Here is a 16,339-nt window from a genome sequence, read left to right on the forward strand (position 1 = left end):
AACCATTGAGCATCACGGCCCAAGCAAGTTGACACAAAACCTTAACCATCATAATGCCTATACCTATCAGTATGCACCTTTAATTATAAGGTCATTTTTTTCTATAACCACAATGCCATGATTGCACCTAATAAAATTATTATGGGTTTCTTGGTGTCATTTAAAATCCAGTCCACATTCAATGGTCTCAAAAATGTCTATCTACACATGGCTTATTTCAGTTAGCATCCAAACAAGCTCTATAAATTCCATTTGGCTGTTATGTCTCATAAATTTCTTTGAATCTAAGCATTCCTCCCCCTTTTCTTCCCCAGTGCCACTGATGTGTTGAAGAAACCAGGTCACTTGTCCTGTTGAATGTTCCATATTCTAGATTTGTCTGTTTGCTTTCTTGTGGTGTCATTTTACTTTTCCCACTAACCCCCATATTTCCTGTAAACCCAAAGTTAGTTCTTATTGCTTAGTTATATTAAGGTTCAACAGTTTTAGGAAGAATAATTCCAGGAGGTGCCTCGATTCGTGCTGTATCACATCAGGAGGCACCTAATGTCTAGCTGTGCTGTTTAGTGATGCTAAGATGGAGCAATGTTTTCAAGTGGTGACAGTCTAATTCCTCCACTGAAAAATTCTCCGTTAACTCTTCTCCCAGTGGTTTATCTAATGATGATGAGAGCCTGGGTAAATTATTTCACTTGGGGTTACAAAATGATAATTTTTTTAATTCTCTCATTCCTTTTATTATCCGGAATTTTTCTGTAAAGAATAACTTTATTTCATCACTTAAGGGTCATTTTATTACCCTGAAGTACAAGGAACTGGAAAAGTATGATAAATGTGCAATTAATTCCTTTTGATATCCAATTATAGGAGTAAGGAGTTAATGACCGTTGAGTTTGCTTGTTGTTTTCGCTATTGCCCTCGTTTGGCTTTTTCTTTTTTGGTGCATCATAATGAACTCACAGATTTTAATATATTCAGCATGCTTCACTCAGTTGCAATTATTATTTTTGATACTCAAATTACTCATCCTTGGCTATTCAGAGCTCCTCCAATTTGGCTCTCGTATCTTTTGACAGAACTCCCTTAGTCTTTAATAGCTTATTTGCTTTCTCACACAGCTAGATGTATCAGACTCAGCTTGTATAGTTCTTATTCCAGATCTGGGATCAGTCATTTCTTCAAGGAGCCCTTCTTCAGTTTAGTGGAAAATAGTTTTTGGAGATCACAAATAGGGCCTTAGGGATGCTCATTCCTACTGGATTGTCAATACTCTTCAGCCTTTCAGTTGACAGAGTGAAGAAATACGTATTGTTTTCTAAAAAAAAAAAAAAATTATCATGGGTTTGTATTGAGATTTTCAATTCATATTTAGCCTTAAACAATTTTTATTTGACTTTTTAATACCTGCATTTATACACTGAAAATTTTGTTTCTAGCAATATTAACAGGATTCATGTTTTGCTTTACCTCAATATCCAAACAGTTTTAAAATCATGCCAGTATGACAACTAACAATAAAATTAGCAAATGAAATTTACTAAGATTTCTCTGCAGTTGTATGTATCCTTGAAATACATTACATTAAGGATATTTACTTAAAATATTGTTTTCTAAAGTCATTTCGGTAACTTCTTCCTCTGTTTGGTTATGCCAATATAAAATCCAAGCCATGTCCTGGTCATATCTCTCACTCACTGATGATTTTAGCTCTTTGGCTTCCTCCTTACCCTCTCCCTGTTAACATCCTCAGTGACTTTATCATAATCCTATAGTTAACACTGGGTATTGACTTATAGGTATTATCTCAGTTAAAATAGCCACATGAAAGGGACACAATTTTAAATATTCATATGGATAAGAAAATGAGGCACAGAGAGATCAAGTAACTTGTTTAAGGTCACCAGAGAGTCAGGACTTGAACGCAGGCAGTCTGATATCAACATGCTCTCTTACTTCACAAATACCAAGGCCAGTTTGCTGATCTTATGTCTGGATTTCTAAAGGGCATAGTGAAAGGGTTTGGGCAGGGATAGTATGGGGAGAAAAGATACAGTCAGATTAGAAGGCTCAGACTTCTGACAGAGACTGAGATAAATATGGATGTGAGCATAATAGAATTAATTGGGCCAGAGTCTTTATACTAGTGTCTACTGCAACTGCTTATTCTGCAGCCCTGGATGGTGTGGCTGTTGGGAAAGGTGGTTTTCTTACCAGGAATAGAGGTACTGCGAAGGCTTCTGAGCTACTGTGTCCTCATGTTTCTCTCACCTTTACTCTTAGAAATTCTTACACATTCTATAGGCTTTAACTTAAATGCCACTTCTAGAGAAGTTTTCCCTAGCCTTTCCTACACTAGGCTGGGGGACTTCGCCATTTCATCCTGTCAGCATTTTTCTCACACACTAGGAAGTAAATTTAATGAGGATAAGGCTTCTATTTTGTTTGCATTGTATCCCAGCTTTTAGGACAGTGCCTGGCCAATGCTAAGCTCTGTCAGTTTTTCGTACTGTGGGGGCTTGCGTGTTGCTGTGATGCTGGAAGCTGTGCCACCGGTATTCAGATACCAGCAGGGTCACCCATGGGGGACAGGTTTCAGCTGAGCTTCCAGACTAAGACAGACTAAGAAGAAGGACCCGGCAGTCTACTTCTGAAAAGCATTAGCTAGTGAAAACCTTACGAAGAGCAGCGGAACATTGTCTGATATAGTGCTGGAAGATGAACCCCCCAGGTTGGAAGGCACTCAAAAGATGATTCGGGAAGAGCTGCCTCCTCAAAGTCGGGTCAACCTTAATGACGTGGATGTAGTAAAGCTCTTGGGACCTTCATTTGCTGATGTGGCACGACTCAAAATGAGAAGAAACAGCTGCAAACATCCATTAATAATCGGAACCTGGAATGTAGGAAGTATGAATCTAGAAAAATTGGAAATCGTCAAAAATGAAATGGAACGCATAAACATTGATATCCTAGGCATTAGTGAGCTGAAATGGACTGGTATTGGCTATTTTGAATTGGAAAATCATATAGTCTACTATGCTGGGAATGACAACTTGAAGAGGAATGGTGTTGCATTCATCGTCAAAAAGAACATTTCAAGATCTATCCTGAAGTACAACGCTGTCAGTGATAGGATAATATCCATACGCCTACAAGAAAGACCAGTTAATACGACTATTATTCAAAGTTAGGCACCAACCACTAGGGCCAAAGATGAAGAAATAGAAGATTTTTATCAGCTGCTGCAGTCTGAAATTGATCGAACATGCAATCAAGATGCATTGATAATTACTGGTGATTGGAATGCAAAAGTTGCAAACAAAGAAGAAGGAACAGTAGTTGGAAAATATGGCCTTGGTGATAGAAACAATGCCAGAGATCGAATGATAGAATTTTGCAAGACCAACGACTTCTTCATTGCAAATGCCTTCTTTCACCAACATAAATGGCGACTATACACATGGACCTCGCCAGATGGAACACACAGAAATCAAATAGACTACATCTGTGGAAAGAGATGATTGAAAAGCTCAATACCATCAGTCAGAACAAGGCCAGGAGTAACAGTGGAACAGACCATCAATTGCTCATATGCAAGTTCAAGCTGAAACTGAAGAAAATCAGAACACGTCCACGAGAGCCAAAATATGACCTTGTGTATACCCCACCTGAATTTAGAGATCATCTCAAGAATAGATTTGACTCATTGAACACTAGTGACAGAAGACCAGACGAGTTGTGGAATGACATCAAGGACATCATCCATGAAGAAAGCAAGAGGTCATTGAAAAGACAGGAAAGAAAGAAAAGACCAAGGTGGATGTCAGAGGAGACTCTGAAACTTGCTCTTGAGCGTCGAGCAGCTAAAGCAAAAGGAAGAATTCATGAAGTAAAAGAACTGAACAGAAGATTTCAAAGGGCCTCACGAGAAGACAAAATAAAGTATTGTAATGACATGTGCCAAGAGCTGGAGATAGAAAACCAAAAGGGAAGAACGTGCTCAGCGTTTCTCAAGCTGAAAGAACTGAAGAAAAAAATTCAAGCCTCGAGTTGCAATAGTAAAGGATTCCATGGGGAAAATATTAAATGATGCAGGGAGCATTAAAAGAAGATGGAATGAATACACAGAGTCATTATACCAAAAAGAATTAGTCAATATTCAACCATTTCAAGAGGTGGCATATGATCAGGAACCGACGGTACTGAAGGAAGAAGTCCAAGCTGCTCTGAAGGCATTGGTGAAAAACAAGGCTCCAGGAATTGATAGAATATCAATTGGAATGTTTCAACAAACAGATGCAGTGGTGGAGGTGCTCACTCGTCTATGCCAAGAAATATGGAAGACAGCTTCCTGGTCAACTGATTGGAAGAGATCCGTATTTATGCCTATTCCCAAGAAAGGTGATCCAACTGAATGTGGAAATTATAGAACAATATCATTAGTATCACACGCAAGCAAAATTTTGCTGAAGATCATTCAAAAACGGCTGCAGCAGTATATTGACAGGGAACTGCCAGAAATTCAGGCCAGTTTCAGAAGAGGATGTGGAACCAGGGATATCATTGCTGATGTCAGATGGATCGTGGCTGAAAGCAGAGAACACAAGAAGGATGTTCACCTGTGTTTTATTGACTATGCAAAGGCATTCGACTGTGTGGATCATAACAAACTATGGATAACACTGTGAAGAATGGGAATTCCAGAACACTTAATTGTGCTCATGAGGAACCTTTACATAGACCAAGAGGCAGTTATTCGGACAGAACAAGGGGATACTGATTGGTTTAAAGTCGGGAAAGGTGTGCGTCAGGGTTGTATTCTTTCACCATACCTATGTAATCTGTATGCTGAACAAATAATCCGAGAAGCTGGACTATATGAAGAAGAATGGGGCATCAAGATTGGAGGAAGACTCATTAACAACCTGCATTATGCAGATGACACAACCTTGCTTGCTGAAAGTAAAGAGGACTTGAAGCACTTACTAATGAAGATCAAAGACCACAGCCTTCAGTATGGATTACCCCTCAATATAAAGAAAACAAAAATCCTCACAACTGGACCAATGAGCAACATCACGATAAACGGAGAAAAGATAGAAGTTGTCAAGGATTTCGTTTTACTTGGATCCACAATCCACAGCCATGGAAACAGCAGTCCAGAATTCAAAAGACGCATTGCATTGGGCAAATCTGCTGCAAAGGACCTCTTCATAGTGTTGAAGAGCAAAGATGTCACCCTGAAGACTAAGGTGCCCCTGACCCGAGCTACGGTATTTTCAATAACATCATATGCATGTGAAAGCTGGACAACGAATAAGGAAGACCGAAGAAGAGTTGACGCCTTTGAACTGTGGTGTTGGTGAAGAATATTGAATGTACCATGGACTGCCAAAAGAACGAACAAATCTGTCTTAGAAGAAGTACAACCAGAATGCTCCTTAGAAGCAAGGATGGCAAGACTGCTTCTTACATACTTTGGACATGTTGTCAGGAGGGATCAGTCCCTGGAGAAGGGCATCATGCTTGGCAGAGTACAGGGTCAGCAGAAAAGAGGAAGACCCTCAACGAGGTGGATTGATACAGTGGCTGCAACAATGAGCTCAAGCATAACAACGATTGTAAGGATGGCGCAGGACCAGGCAGTGCTTCGTTCTGTTGTTCATAGTGTCACTATGAGTCGGAACCGACTCGACGGCACCTAACAACAACAACAACAATGTTTTTGTTTTGTTCGCATTGTATCCCAGCATTTAGGACAGTGCCTGGCCAATGCAAAGCTCTTAATAAATATTATTTAAATTAATGCAATTAATTTATTTGAATGAATTAATAATTAACAGGGACCAGAATGGCTTGGCTTGCCCTTAATACTACCAACATTTGTCGCTTAGTACAAAACCAAAAATCACCACTCAAAGCCTCAAAGCTTGAATGGATGAGAAAACACTTTCTAAAAAATGTAAAAATTAGGTTTCATATCTGAAAACATGCAAGATAAGCTAGCACATGCAAGTCTTTAAATTAGGAGAGAAATATCATCAGAAGACACCCTTTAGGGTCGAAAAAGATGTTATTAGGTGCATGTGGTTGAACATTTGTGAATGCAGCAGCTGCCAGCTAAATAGCCTGACCCAGATTTGTCAGGCCTTATTTGGCTCTAACTGAAATATATCATGCCTACCCAGTTCCTGGAGAAAGAAGAATCTGCAGGCTTTTTGAGTCACATCACTTATTTACACAGAAACCGGGCTTACTGGGAAGACAAACAGATATGAAGAAGACTCTATTTTTGGTTTTAGTTGTGTTTATCTTTTTGAATAGGTAATATATTGACATAATTCAAAAGTTCAAGTATATATAGTGGTATACACTGTTTCCGTGCCACCCCTACTCCTATCCCCTACCATCTCATTCCCCACACCCTCTCACCCCACTAATACCCACTTTTATTAGTATTTTTTCCTTTCAGTGTTTGTTTATGCAGATGGGAATAAATATGTTCCTTATTCTCCCTCCTCTGCCTGCTTACACAAATGGTAGCATATGACATATACCTCTCTGTACCCTGCTTTTTTTTTTTTTTCCCACATATATGCTGGAGATATTTCTGTATCAGTACATAAAGACCTCTTTCTTTTGTTTACAGTTGCATTGTATTCCAGCGTGTGTAGGACCCATAGTTCATTTAACCAGTTCCTTATTAATGTTACATAGACTATTTCTAATCTTTTGATATCACAAAAATGCTATAATGGATATCCTTAAACATGAAAGGGAAAATTACTTTAGACTTGTAAAAATGAGAGTGGATCAGAGCATTAAACAGAAAGAGCCTGAAGATGTTTGGTTGAGGTATTTGCATATGACCCAATTTTGGCCCATGAGACTGGAGGATGAGTCTGTTTGGGGGGGTTTTGGAAAAACAGTTTGAGTCGTGGGCATCTTTTTGAATTCGCATGCCAAGAATTGGTATCTTAAATGTCTGCCCAGTTCTCCTAGTCTTGCCATAGTTGGGAGCAGAGAGCCATCCCTCCTCTGAGCCAGCCACAGCTACTTCCTAGCAGGCACCTGAGCAGGTAGTCCTTCAAACAATGTTCTTTCAATATTTGTTTAATTTTTATATAGTGGAGATGGGAAGAAACAGATTTTCTATTAATACACTTTGTTTACTAAAACCCTAATTCATTCCCACTAGCTGAAGCAGAGTCAGTATTGTGATAACATCAGCCAAATGGTTCACTTTTCCTGTAGTTCTTGTTCTCTTTTCAACCTCTCCTTCATAATTTTTTTTTTTAAATCAGACAAATTCTTTAGAGGTAAATTGAGGGGCTTATAATTTAGGTAACACAAAAGATCACACTTACCAGCTAAACAGCACTATTCACAGATTATTTGATTTTAGAATGTTGGTTCTGCTGCCTTTCATTTTAGGGCCACTGCTTGTGGGTATTGCAGAAAAACTCACTGGGGATAGGCCTACTTTGTTGTTTTGTGTGCTGTGTTTTTGCTGTTGTTTTGTTTTTTTAATTTCCCCTCAAGGTCGGTAGTTTGGAGGACCAATTTCCATTTTGTCAGTTTCTTCCAATGATGGCATCACCCGGATCAGTGCCCTACAACAGCTAAATTGGCTGCTGATCTTCCTAATGTGGTTCTGGGTCACAAATTAAATACAAGATAAGCACTGAGAGAGTGGAATACAAAGTGCTGTGGAGCACAGAGGAAAAAACAATGTCGTTTTGTGGTAGTTTGTATAGTGGGAGAAAGCATGAGTTTTAGAGCCAGAAAACAGACCCAGCTATATAACTGGAGAAGACCTGCACAAATAGAATGGGTCCCTGGATGGCACAAATAGTTTGCAATTGCCTCCTAACCTAAAGGTTGGTGGTTCACACCCACCCGGGACACCCCCTCACCCCGAAGAAAAACATGACAGCCGAGAAAACCCTATGGAGCAGTTCTGCTGTGTAACACATGGGCTCACCATGAGTCAGAATTAACTCAACAGTAACAGGTTTTGGGTTTTGCACAAAATGGAAATGCACGGCCCTTGCTAAAAAAAAATTATGAAGAATTTCAAGACAATAACAGCAGTGCATTAAACCAAGTGGGGTCCCTCTACACCTACAGATTTCATACCCATGGATCCCGCCCTGCCAAAGAAGCTTGGGTTCAAATCTTGCCCCTGCCACTCCAAACCTCCATGCCACTGGGCAAGTCACTTATCTCTGACTCTCACTTTTTTCATCTGTAAAAGAGTGGTAACTGAACCTCCCTTGAAGAATTGATATGACGGTGAAATGAAAAGCACTTGACATATCGCCAGCACACAGTCCTCTTATTTCTTGATCTATGTTGTGGACTCTTTTTCTTCAGTTTTTCTTTAGGAGTCTGTCTTTAACCTTCTATCCTTATTACTCAGTTTCCTTTTTGTAATCTTTCAAAAGTGTACACTTTTGAAATTGGTCATACCCATTTGTGACCTATATAACGACAATTTTATGTGGTTGTGAGACAGGGAAGAGATTGGGCTGGCTGAATTAAAAAAAAGGCTACTTTTCAAGGCCCTGTATGCTCAACCAGCTGTAATAAAGTCTAAACCTAAGTGCAGACCACCATATAACTTTTACTGCTGGCACCCGAGAACTACTTCTAATTAACAAACTAGGTGCTTAGACAAGATAAGGGGCTACATTTCAAGGCCCTGTGTGCTTGAGCAGCTATAAATTACTGATAATTTTCCTGAGCTGTTTTTCAAGGCCTCATCAGGTGCAGAGCATGTGCAGTAAAGATCAACGTGGCCTATGAATGACCTTCCACATGAGATAAACATGAACAGGGACCCCTCCCGGGAGCTTGAACCAAGATCCAGAGTCATCACTCATGCACAACATCCCAGAATAAGTCCTGTTCAACATCCTGACAGCCTTTGTGACAGACTCCATCTTGGTTCCAGCAACCTCTGCGAGGAAGTCTATCTTGAATTCTAACTGCATGTGCATTTGATTTTCATAATCCCTCCCCTTCTCCTGGAAATCTCCACCCAACTAATAAAGATACCGCCCCGCCCCCCCCACCTAAGAAATTTTATAAGCCCTAGGAAATCCTTTGTTCAGGGAGATACTAGAGGCTAGCATAAGTGGAAACACCTCTCCCTCTCTCCCTCGCGAGCCTTTTACATTCTTTCTGTCCCTAATACACCTTTGTTCGTGTGGAACCTCTGAGACTGTCCTGGTCATTCTTGGTCAGAAGGAGCTAAGAACCTAGGCAGGGCTTAGTCCTTAGCTGGGAAGCCTTGCCCTGTAACAGTTCAAGCGAACACAAACTCAGCATGGCTTTGAACAGTACCATCCTTAGACCCAGCAACTGGGACCCAGGTTTTAGGGCACAGGTGCCCCTGCCTCCACCTTCTCCACGCCTCCCCCCTCCTCCTGCCGCATCCTTCACCAAACAAGGAGTCTTCGGCCCAAGTCCCGTTCTAGCCCACACACTTGTACCTGGGACTCCAGCATTCCCTTCCCAAACAACCCTCAGCCTGCTTCCAGGACCCTCAGGTCTCTGCCCAGAGGCCTCCTCCCTGCAGCCAGTGCGTAAAACTGGAGCCCCAGGCCCACCACCCTGCAGCTGTTGTGGCAGGTGGGCGCCGGACGGTCAAAACCACGCATGCGCAACTGTCACCGCACAGAGCCGATCTAGGTTAGAACTGAAGTCTGTGGCCCCTGTTTGAGCTCTTGCCCTTCTGCAAATGCAAGGTCTGTCTTTCAAGGCCGATTACACCTCCGGCCTCAGCCTGCTCTTCCGGTTTTTTGTGAAGCCACGCCTCTCCTCGCCTCCCCCAACTACTTGATTTCCCCTAATATTCTGGGCATTAAAAAAAAAAAAACTATGCCTTTCTACATTATGCAGTCTCAAACCCTTCTAACTTTTTTCCACTTGATGAATTTCTACTAATTCTTTAAGAACCGATTTATATGTCAATTTCTATACTGTCATCCTTGGCATTCCTCCCCACCATCCCAGTCCTCATCCCCAGGCAGAGTTAGATGCTGTTGTTTCTTTTCCCAAGATCTCATAACACCCACTGAAGACACACCACACTGCATTGTAATTGTTTGTTTGTTTGTTTCCCCTAGACTAGGCTGTGTGGAGGCTTTTCCGGGGCAGAAAACGTACTTCTTCATGCTTATTCACAGTGCCTGGCCCAACACCTGGCACCCAGTACAGAATCAATAAATCTTTAAGTGTCATGTTCCCATTGCCATCCAGTTGATTCTGACTTACAGCGACACTATAGGACAGAGTAGAGCTGCACCATAGGGTTTCCAAGAAGCAGTTGGTGGATTCCAACTGCCGACCTTTTGGTTAGCAGTCCACCCCTTAAACCACTGCACCAGCAGGGCTCCTGAGTGTTGTGTAGGCATCAAAATTCCTGCTACCCTAGTGATTAAGTTGGCTTGACCAAGTTACTGAATTTCAGTTTCCTCTTCTTTAAAATAGGAACATTATACCTTCTTGAACAGCCCTAAGGATTAAATAAAACAACCCAACCGAAGCTCTTCAGTGCAATGATATATAGCCTGGGCTCAATAAAGGAGAGCCAGGATTGAACTAGCTGCTATATTCTGATTCTTGGTAACCTGTAAGAGGAAGTATATAGTCCTCTGAAATCAGCAACATGGTTTCTATTTTGATAAGAAAAAATGTAGTATTTAACAGCAAAATCTTAACAGAAATGTGAGAAACTAGACTTAAAAATTGGCTGAAGTTAGATTACACTTGCTTGGAAATCATTTATTAAAAAGGTACCAAGTAATATTTTTTAATAAACTCAAATTATTATGTAACTCTTGGCACTCCTGGACCTAAATGGGTGAAAAAAACACTATATTACAATCTATTTTGAGAGGTATTCATAATAATGTCTATATATCAATAACTAAAAATTGGGAAATAAAGTAGTATAAAGTATATTTTTATAACTACCTCTTTTAGAACATTATATAAATATACAAAAACAATGTGTTTTTATAACTACATATTTAGGTATGCCTAGAAAAATGTAAGTATACATTTTTGTAAGTATACATGTATGTATTCAGCTTATTTTTTAAAAAAGGAAAAAATTAATTGCAAGAAAAATGCCAATAAAAACAGAAAAGAATTGCTATGAGCTGCTGGATGGATCTTGCCCAGTCTGCTATGACTTGTCACCCTGAGTTGGAGCCTTTTGTCTATTAGCATATTACACAATATTAAATGAACCTACTGATTATTTACATTATTGCTCATCTAAACCTTGGCTTTATTAAAGAGAAAACCAAGAAAATGGAACGTGAGTTAAACATGCAGGACAAATAAAAATTGGCTGATTTCACTTATTTGAATCTTATTGCTCATACAGAATAACTATAATAAAGTTTGTTTACTTTGGTAAAGGACTAAATGATCGAAAACTTTGTTTATCAACCTGGAAAATAAAATACTTCTGCAAGGCAGCTGAAGCAAGCAATTGTTTAGGCAGTTGCAAAATTACTTATTTCTGCAAAGTATTCCATTTATTATCATGCTGTTATCTGTTATAATATACAGTCTCAGCTATGGGACATTATAAACCTACCTACCTTCAAAGGTCAGTTGTACTTTTTTTTTTCCACAACAGTACATCTCATTGCACATTTAAGATTTACTTAAATCATAGAAGCTACTAATTGAAAATCTTAGAATATATGAGAATATTTGAGGTTGAGAATAAACAAGCTATGGGGACAGGAAGCTACTGACATAAAACTTAGGGAGATTTCAAAGGCACAGAAGGAAATCTGGTAAGTTTTGTGTATTCTAGGTTGTAGAACTGAACATTAGTGTTAGCCTTAAAATAGCAACAATAATCTCATAGTAAGGTAGCTTTTGAGTTGCCTTTTGTGCTTAAAATTATAATAAATGGAATATCATTTTTACTCTTGACATAAGGCTAAGGTGCAAATATTTGCATTCTAAATCAGAGGCCAGAGGAAGCAGAAGTTTTCTTATGGAAAGAGATGGCGGAGTTTGGCGTTGAGCTCTCTCTCCTTGCTTAAAAGATCCAGGCTGTGCTTTTTAAAGGCTTCAGATTGCAGCCTGAGTTCATCATAGGCTTTCTGGATCCCATCCACCCTGCGCTGAAGCTCTCGGACTCTCAAGTTGCTGTCCACGGCCACAGCCTCTTGTTGAAACCGCTCTAGGGCATGCCTCCTGGCCGTATCTGCTATCTCCAGCTTCTCCTCAAGCTGTCGGATCTCTGCCTGTTTGTTCTGAAGCACCTTGCCCCTCTCCATGGACAACTGCAGCAGCTCCTCTTTCTCACGGGTGACTGTCTGCAGCTTGGTCTGCAGCTCCTGGCTCAGGCTGCTGTGTGCCTCCTCAGCCTTTGCCATCTGCTGCACAGCTTGCTGATACTGCTCCTTGAGGCTCTGCAGCTGGCTGTGCAGCTGCTCTGTCTCTTTGGTGTGGATGCAGGCCTGCTGGCTCTGCAGCTCCAGCAGCTCCTTCTCTCGGGCCTGTGCCTGGCTGGCATCCTGAATACACCTCTGTTTCAGGGTCTCCAGCTCCTTGGCGAGGATCTCGCTTCGGGTGGTGAGTTGCAATACTTTGGCCTCCTGGTCCTTTAAAGCCTGGCTGAAGAGGTTGTTGTTCTCCAGTCTCAGCTTCTCATTCTCCTCCCTCAGCTTGACATTCTGCTGCTTATGCTCGTCCTTGAAGCGGATCATCAACTCGTGGTTGGCTGCCAGAGTCATAAAGCGTTCCTCCAGCTTTCGGGCCTGCTCACTCTGGGCCTTCAGCTTCTCAGCCTCCTCCATCCTCTTCTCCTCCAGCTCTGTGTTGAGCAGCTCCAGGATCTGGCAGCGCTCCAGGGCTTCATCTGACCTCCTCTTCAGGATGCAGATGAGTTGGGACTGCTCTTGGATGCGGGAGCGAAGCATTGCCTTCTCACTCTTCTCTTCCTCCGACAGTCCCCGGAGGTTTGCCAAGGCTTCCTTCAGACCGTCCAGTTCCTTAAACTCCAGCTCCTCTTCCTGGTTTTGCAATTTGTCATCTTTCTTATCTAAGGGTTCTTCAGTGGACTGGAAAGAGGTGTCCATCCTGAGAGCCTGCTCTTCCTGATGAATAGGCACTTTCCTCCACTAATGGCCGACTACACAGTCTTTCTCCCTCAGGTTTCAAAAGCTGCAGGGTGTTGCTAGGGACTCCTGGCACTCTCCAGCAGTTGGCTTTTTTCAGTAAGGAGCCTTGTGATTGGTGGACAGGTCTTCAGAATGCTGTGAAGTAACAACAGAGAGACCTGGGTGAGCCCAGAGCCAATCTGGTCAGGCTGTGCTTGGCTTTCTAATCAATCACCGCTCTCAGCTCACAGCCTAGTGTCTGGCCTATATGGTACAGAGAGGCCAACCCCACTCCATTTCCAGCCCGCATCAGGGGAAGAAACTGGGTTCCAGTTAACTTCTGGCAGTAGTAAACAAATCAGACTGGTGGTGACATACTCCTGCTTTCTCGCCCTCCTTCAGTTGTCACGAGAATAACTGTCTGTGGAAATACAGTTGGCTCATCAAAAATGTGTAATCTATGAATACAAAGCAGCAGTGGTGCCCTGAGAGCCAGGAGCCTAAATAGCTGTGAGTCTGCACCTGTGACGTTTGGCACAGCTCAGTTTGTTTAGCTCAACTCTATTGTCTCACAGTTCTGGAGGCTAGACACCTGAAATCAAGGTGTCAGCGGGGCCGTGCTCTTTCTGAAGGCTTTAGGGGAAGATTTTCTCTTGCCCCTTCCTAGTTTCTGGGGGTTTATGGGAATCCTTGACCGTCCTTGGCTTGTAGATGCATCACTCCAATCTGGCACACTCCATTTTGCATTTAAATATTGAAACAGACAGCAAACCAATGAAACATCTTTTGTTTCCCCTAGCATTGTCCCCATCTGAGAATAGTCTGTATTAGATATTTGACAATCTGTTTTTATCCATTAGCAAAATAAGGCTATCCTACAAAGAGGCTTACTGAACAACATAGATGTAGTAAACATTAAAAAAAAATTCAAGAGGCTTACTATATAGTATACCAAAGAAGAACTAAATAGTTGAAGGTAAAGAATAAAATGAAATATAAGTATTAAAAATAAAAACTAGAAGAAAATAAAGGTAAGCATCAAATCTCTGGGCCAAGGACTTATCTTAAAAATATGTATGAGATCAGAAAGGAAAAACTTGAATCAATTTGACTTAACAGGAAATCTAAAGTTATGTATAATTTAAAAAGTTATATGGCCTCTGAGATCTCTCTAGCCTCTTCTCCCTGTGAACCTACCTGGCATTTTACTCCTTAGCCAAACCCAACTGTTGAAGTTCTCCCAACCAAGCAGCTCTCTGGCTCTGTCTATGGATGTTCTCTCTGCTTGGAATGCCTTTCCCACCTTGTCCCTTGTTACTCTACCAATTTACTCATCTTTTTTTTTTTTTAAATAATTTTTATTGTGCTTTAAGCGAAAGTTTACAAATCAAGTCAGTCTGTCACATATAAGCTTATATACACCTTACTACATACTCCCACTTACTCTCCCCCTAATGAGTCAGCCCGATCCCTCCTTCCAGTCTCTCCTTTCATGACAATTTTGCCAGTTTCTAACCCTCTCTACCCTCCTATCTCCCCTCCAGACAGGAGATGCCAACACAGTCTCAAGTGTCCACCTGATACAAGTAGCTCACTCTTCGTCAGCATCTCTCTCCAACCCATTGTCCAGTCCCTTCCATGTCCGATGAGTTGTCTTCGGAATGGTTCCTGTCCTGGGCCAACAGAAGGTTTGGGGACCATGATCGCCGGGATTCCTCTAGTCTCAGTCAGACCATTAAGTCTGGTCTTTTTATGAGAATTTGGGGTCTGCATCCCACAGATCTCCTGCTCCCTCAGGGGTTCTCTGTTGTGCTCCCTGTCAGGGCAGTCATCGGTTGTGGCCGGGCACTGTCTAGTTCTTCTGGTCTCAGGATGATGGAAGTCTCTGGTTCATCTTTCTGTCTCTTGGGCTCATAGTTACCGTGTGACCTGGGTATTCTTCATTCTCCTTTGATCCAGGTGGGTTGAGACCAATTGATACATTTTAGATGGCCACTTGTTAGCATTTAAGACCCCAGATGCCACATTTCAAAGTGGGATGCAGAATGTTTTCATAATAGAATTATTTTGCCAATTGACTTAGAAGTCCCCTTAAGCCATAGTCCCCAAACCCCTGCCCTTGCTCTGCTGACCTTTGAAGCATTCAGTTTATCCCGGAAACTTCATTGCTTTTGGTCCAGTCCAGTTGAGCTGACCTTCCGTGTATTGAGTATTGTCCTTCCCTTCACCTAAAGTAGTTCTTATCTACTAACTAATCAGTAAGTAACCCTCTCCCACCTTCCCTCCCTCCCCCCCCAACCACAAAAGTATGTGTTCTTCTCAGTTTATACTATTTCTCAAGATCTTATAATAGTGGTCTTATACAATATTTGTCCTTTTGTCTCTGACTAATTTCACTCAGCATAATGCCTTCCAGGTTCCTCCATGTTATGAAATGTTTCACAGGTTCGTCACTGTTCTTTATCGATGCATAGTATTCCATTGTGTGAATATACCACAATTTATTTACCCATTCATCCATTGATGGACACCTTGGTTGCTTCCAGCTTTTTGCTATTGTAAACAGAGCTGCAATAAACATGGGTGTGCATATATCTGTTCGTTTACTCATCTTTTTATACTCAGTTAAGAATCATCTCCTCTGTAAAACCTTTTATGACCCCTATATGTAGAACCCGAAACCCTGGTAGTGCAGTGGTTAAGTGGTATGGCTGCTAACCAAAAGGCAGGCAGTTCAAATCTACCAGGTGCTCCTTGAGAACTCTACGGGGCAGTTCTACTCTGTCCTATAGGGTTGCTATGAGTCAGAATTGACTTGATGGCAACAGGTATGGCTTTTGGTTTTATATGTAGAAGTGACTACTACTTTTAGTTCGTCCGGCATAGCTTATTCATACTTCTAGTGTAGCAAGTGAAAGTTTTATTGCATTCATTTGTTTACCTGGCTGCCTCCCCTTTTATACTATGAGATCATTAAGGGCGGGAACTATGTCTGTTTCATCCTTGATGATTAGACCAATGGTCAGCACATTGGAGAGGCTCACATAAATGTGTGTGGACTGAATGCTGAAGGCAAACATCAAACTGAGAAAAATATTCACAATAAATATGACAGACAACGGATTTATATTTTTATAGAGTCCACAGAAATGAAGAAACACTTAATATCTCAAAACAGAAATGAACAAATTCACAAAACAGGG

The 16,339-nt window shown here is 41.3% G+C and overlaps 1 protein-coding gene across 1 annotated transcript; it reads right to left on the reverse strand.

The window, feature by feature from the left end:
- Window positions 1–12,023: 12,023 nt before the first annotated feature.
- Window positions 12,024–16,020, reverse strand: CCDC89 (coiled-coil domain containing 89). Its single transcript, XM_010598193.3, has 2 exons — window positions 16,003–16,020; window positions 12,024–13,157 (listed from the first exon to the last, which is right to left on the reverse strand). The coding sequence occupies exons 1-2, from the start codon at window positions 16,018–16,020 to the stop codon at window positions 12,024–12,026; spliced, it is 1,152 nt and encodes a 383-aa protein (XP_010596495.2).
- Between the last annotated feature and the right edge of the window lie 319 nt (window positions 16,021–16,339).

The sequence above is a fragment of the Loxodonta africana genome, chromosome 7 (genome assembly GCF_030014295.1).
Source record: "Loxodonta africana isolate mLoxAfr1 chromosome 7, mLoxAfr1.hap2, whole genome shotgun sequence".
Lineage (NCBI taxonomy): Eukaryota > Metazoa > Chordata > Mammalia > Proboscidea > Elephantidae > Loxodonta > Loxodonta africana.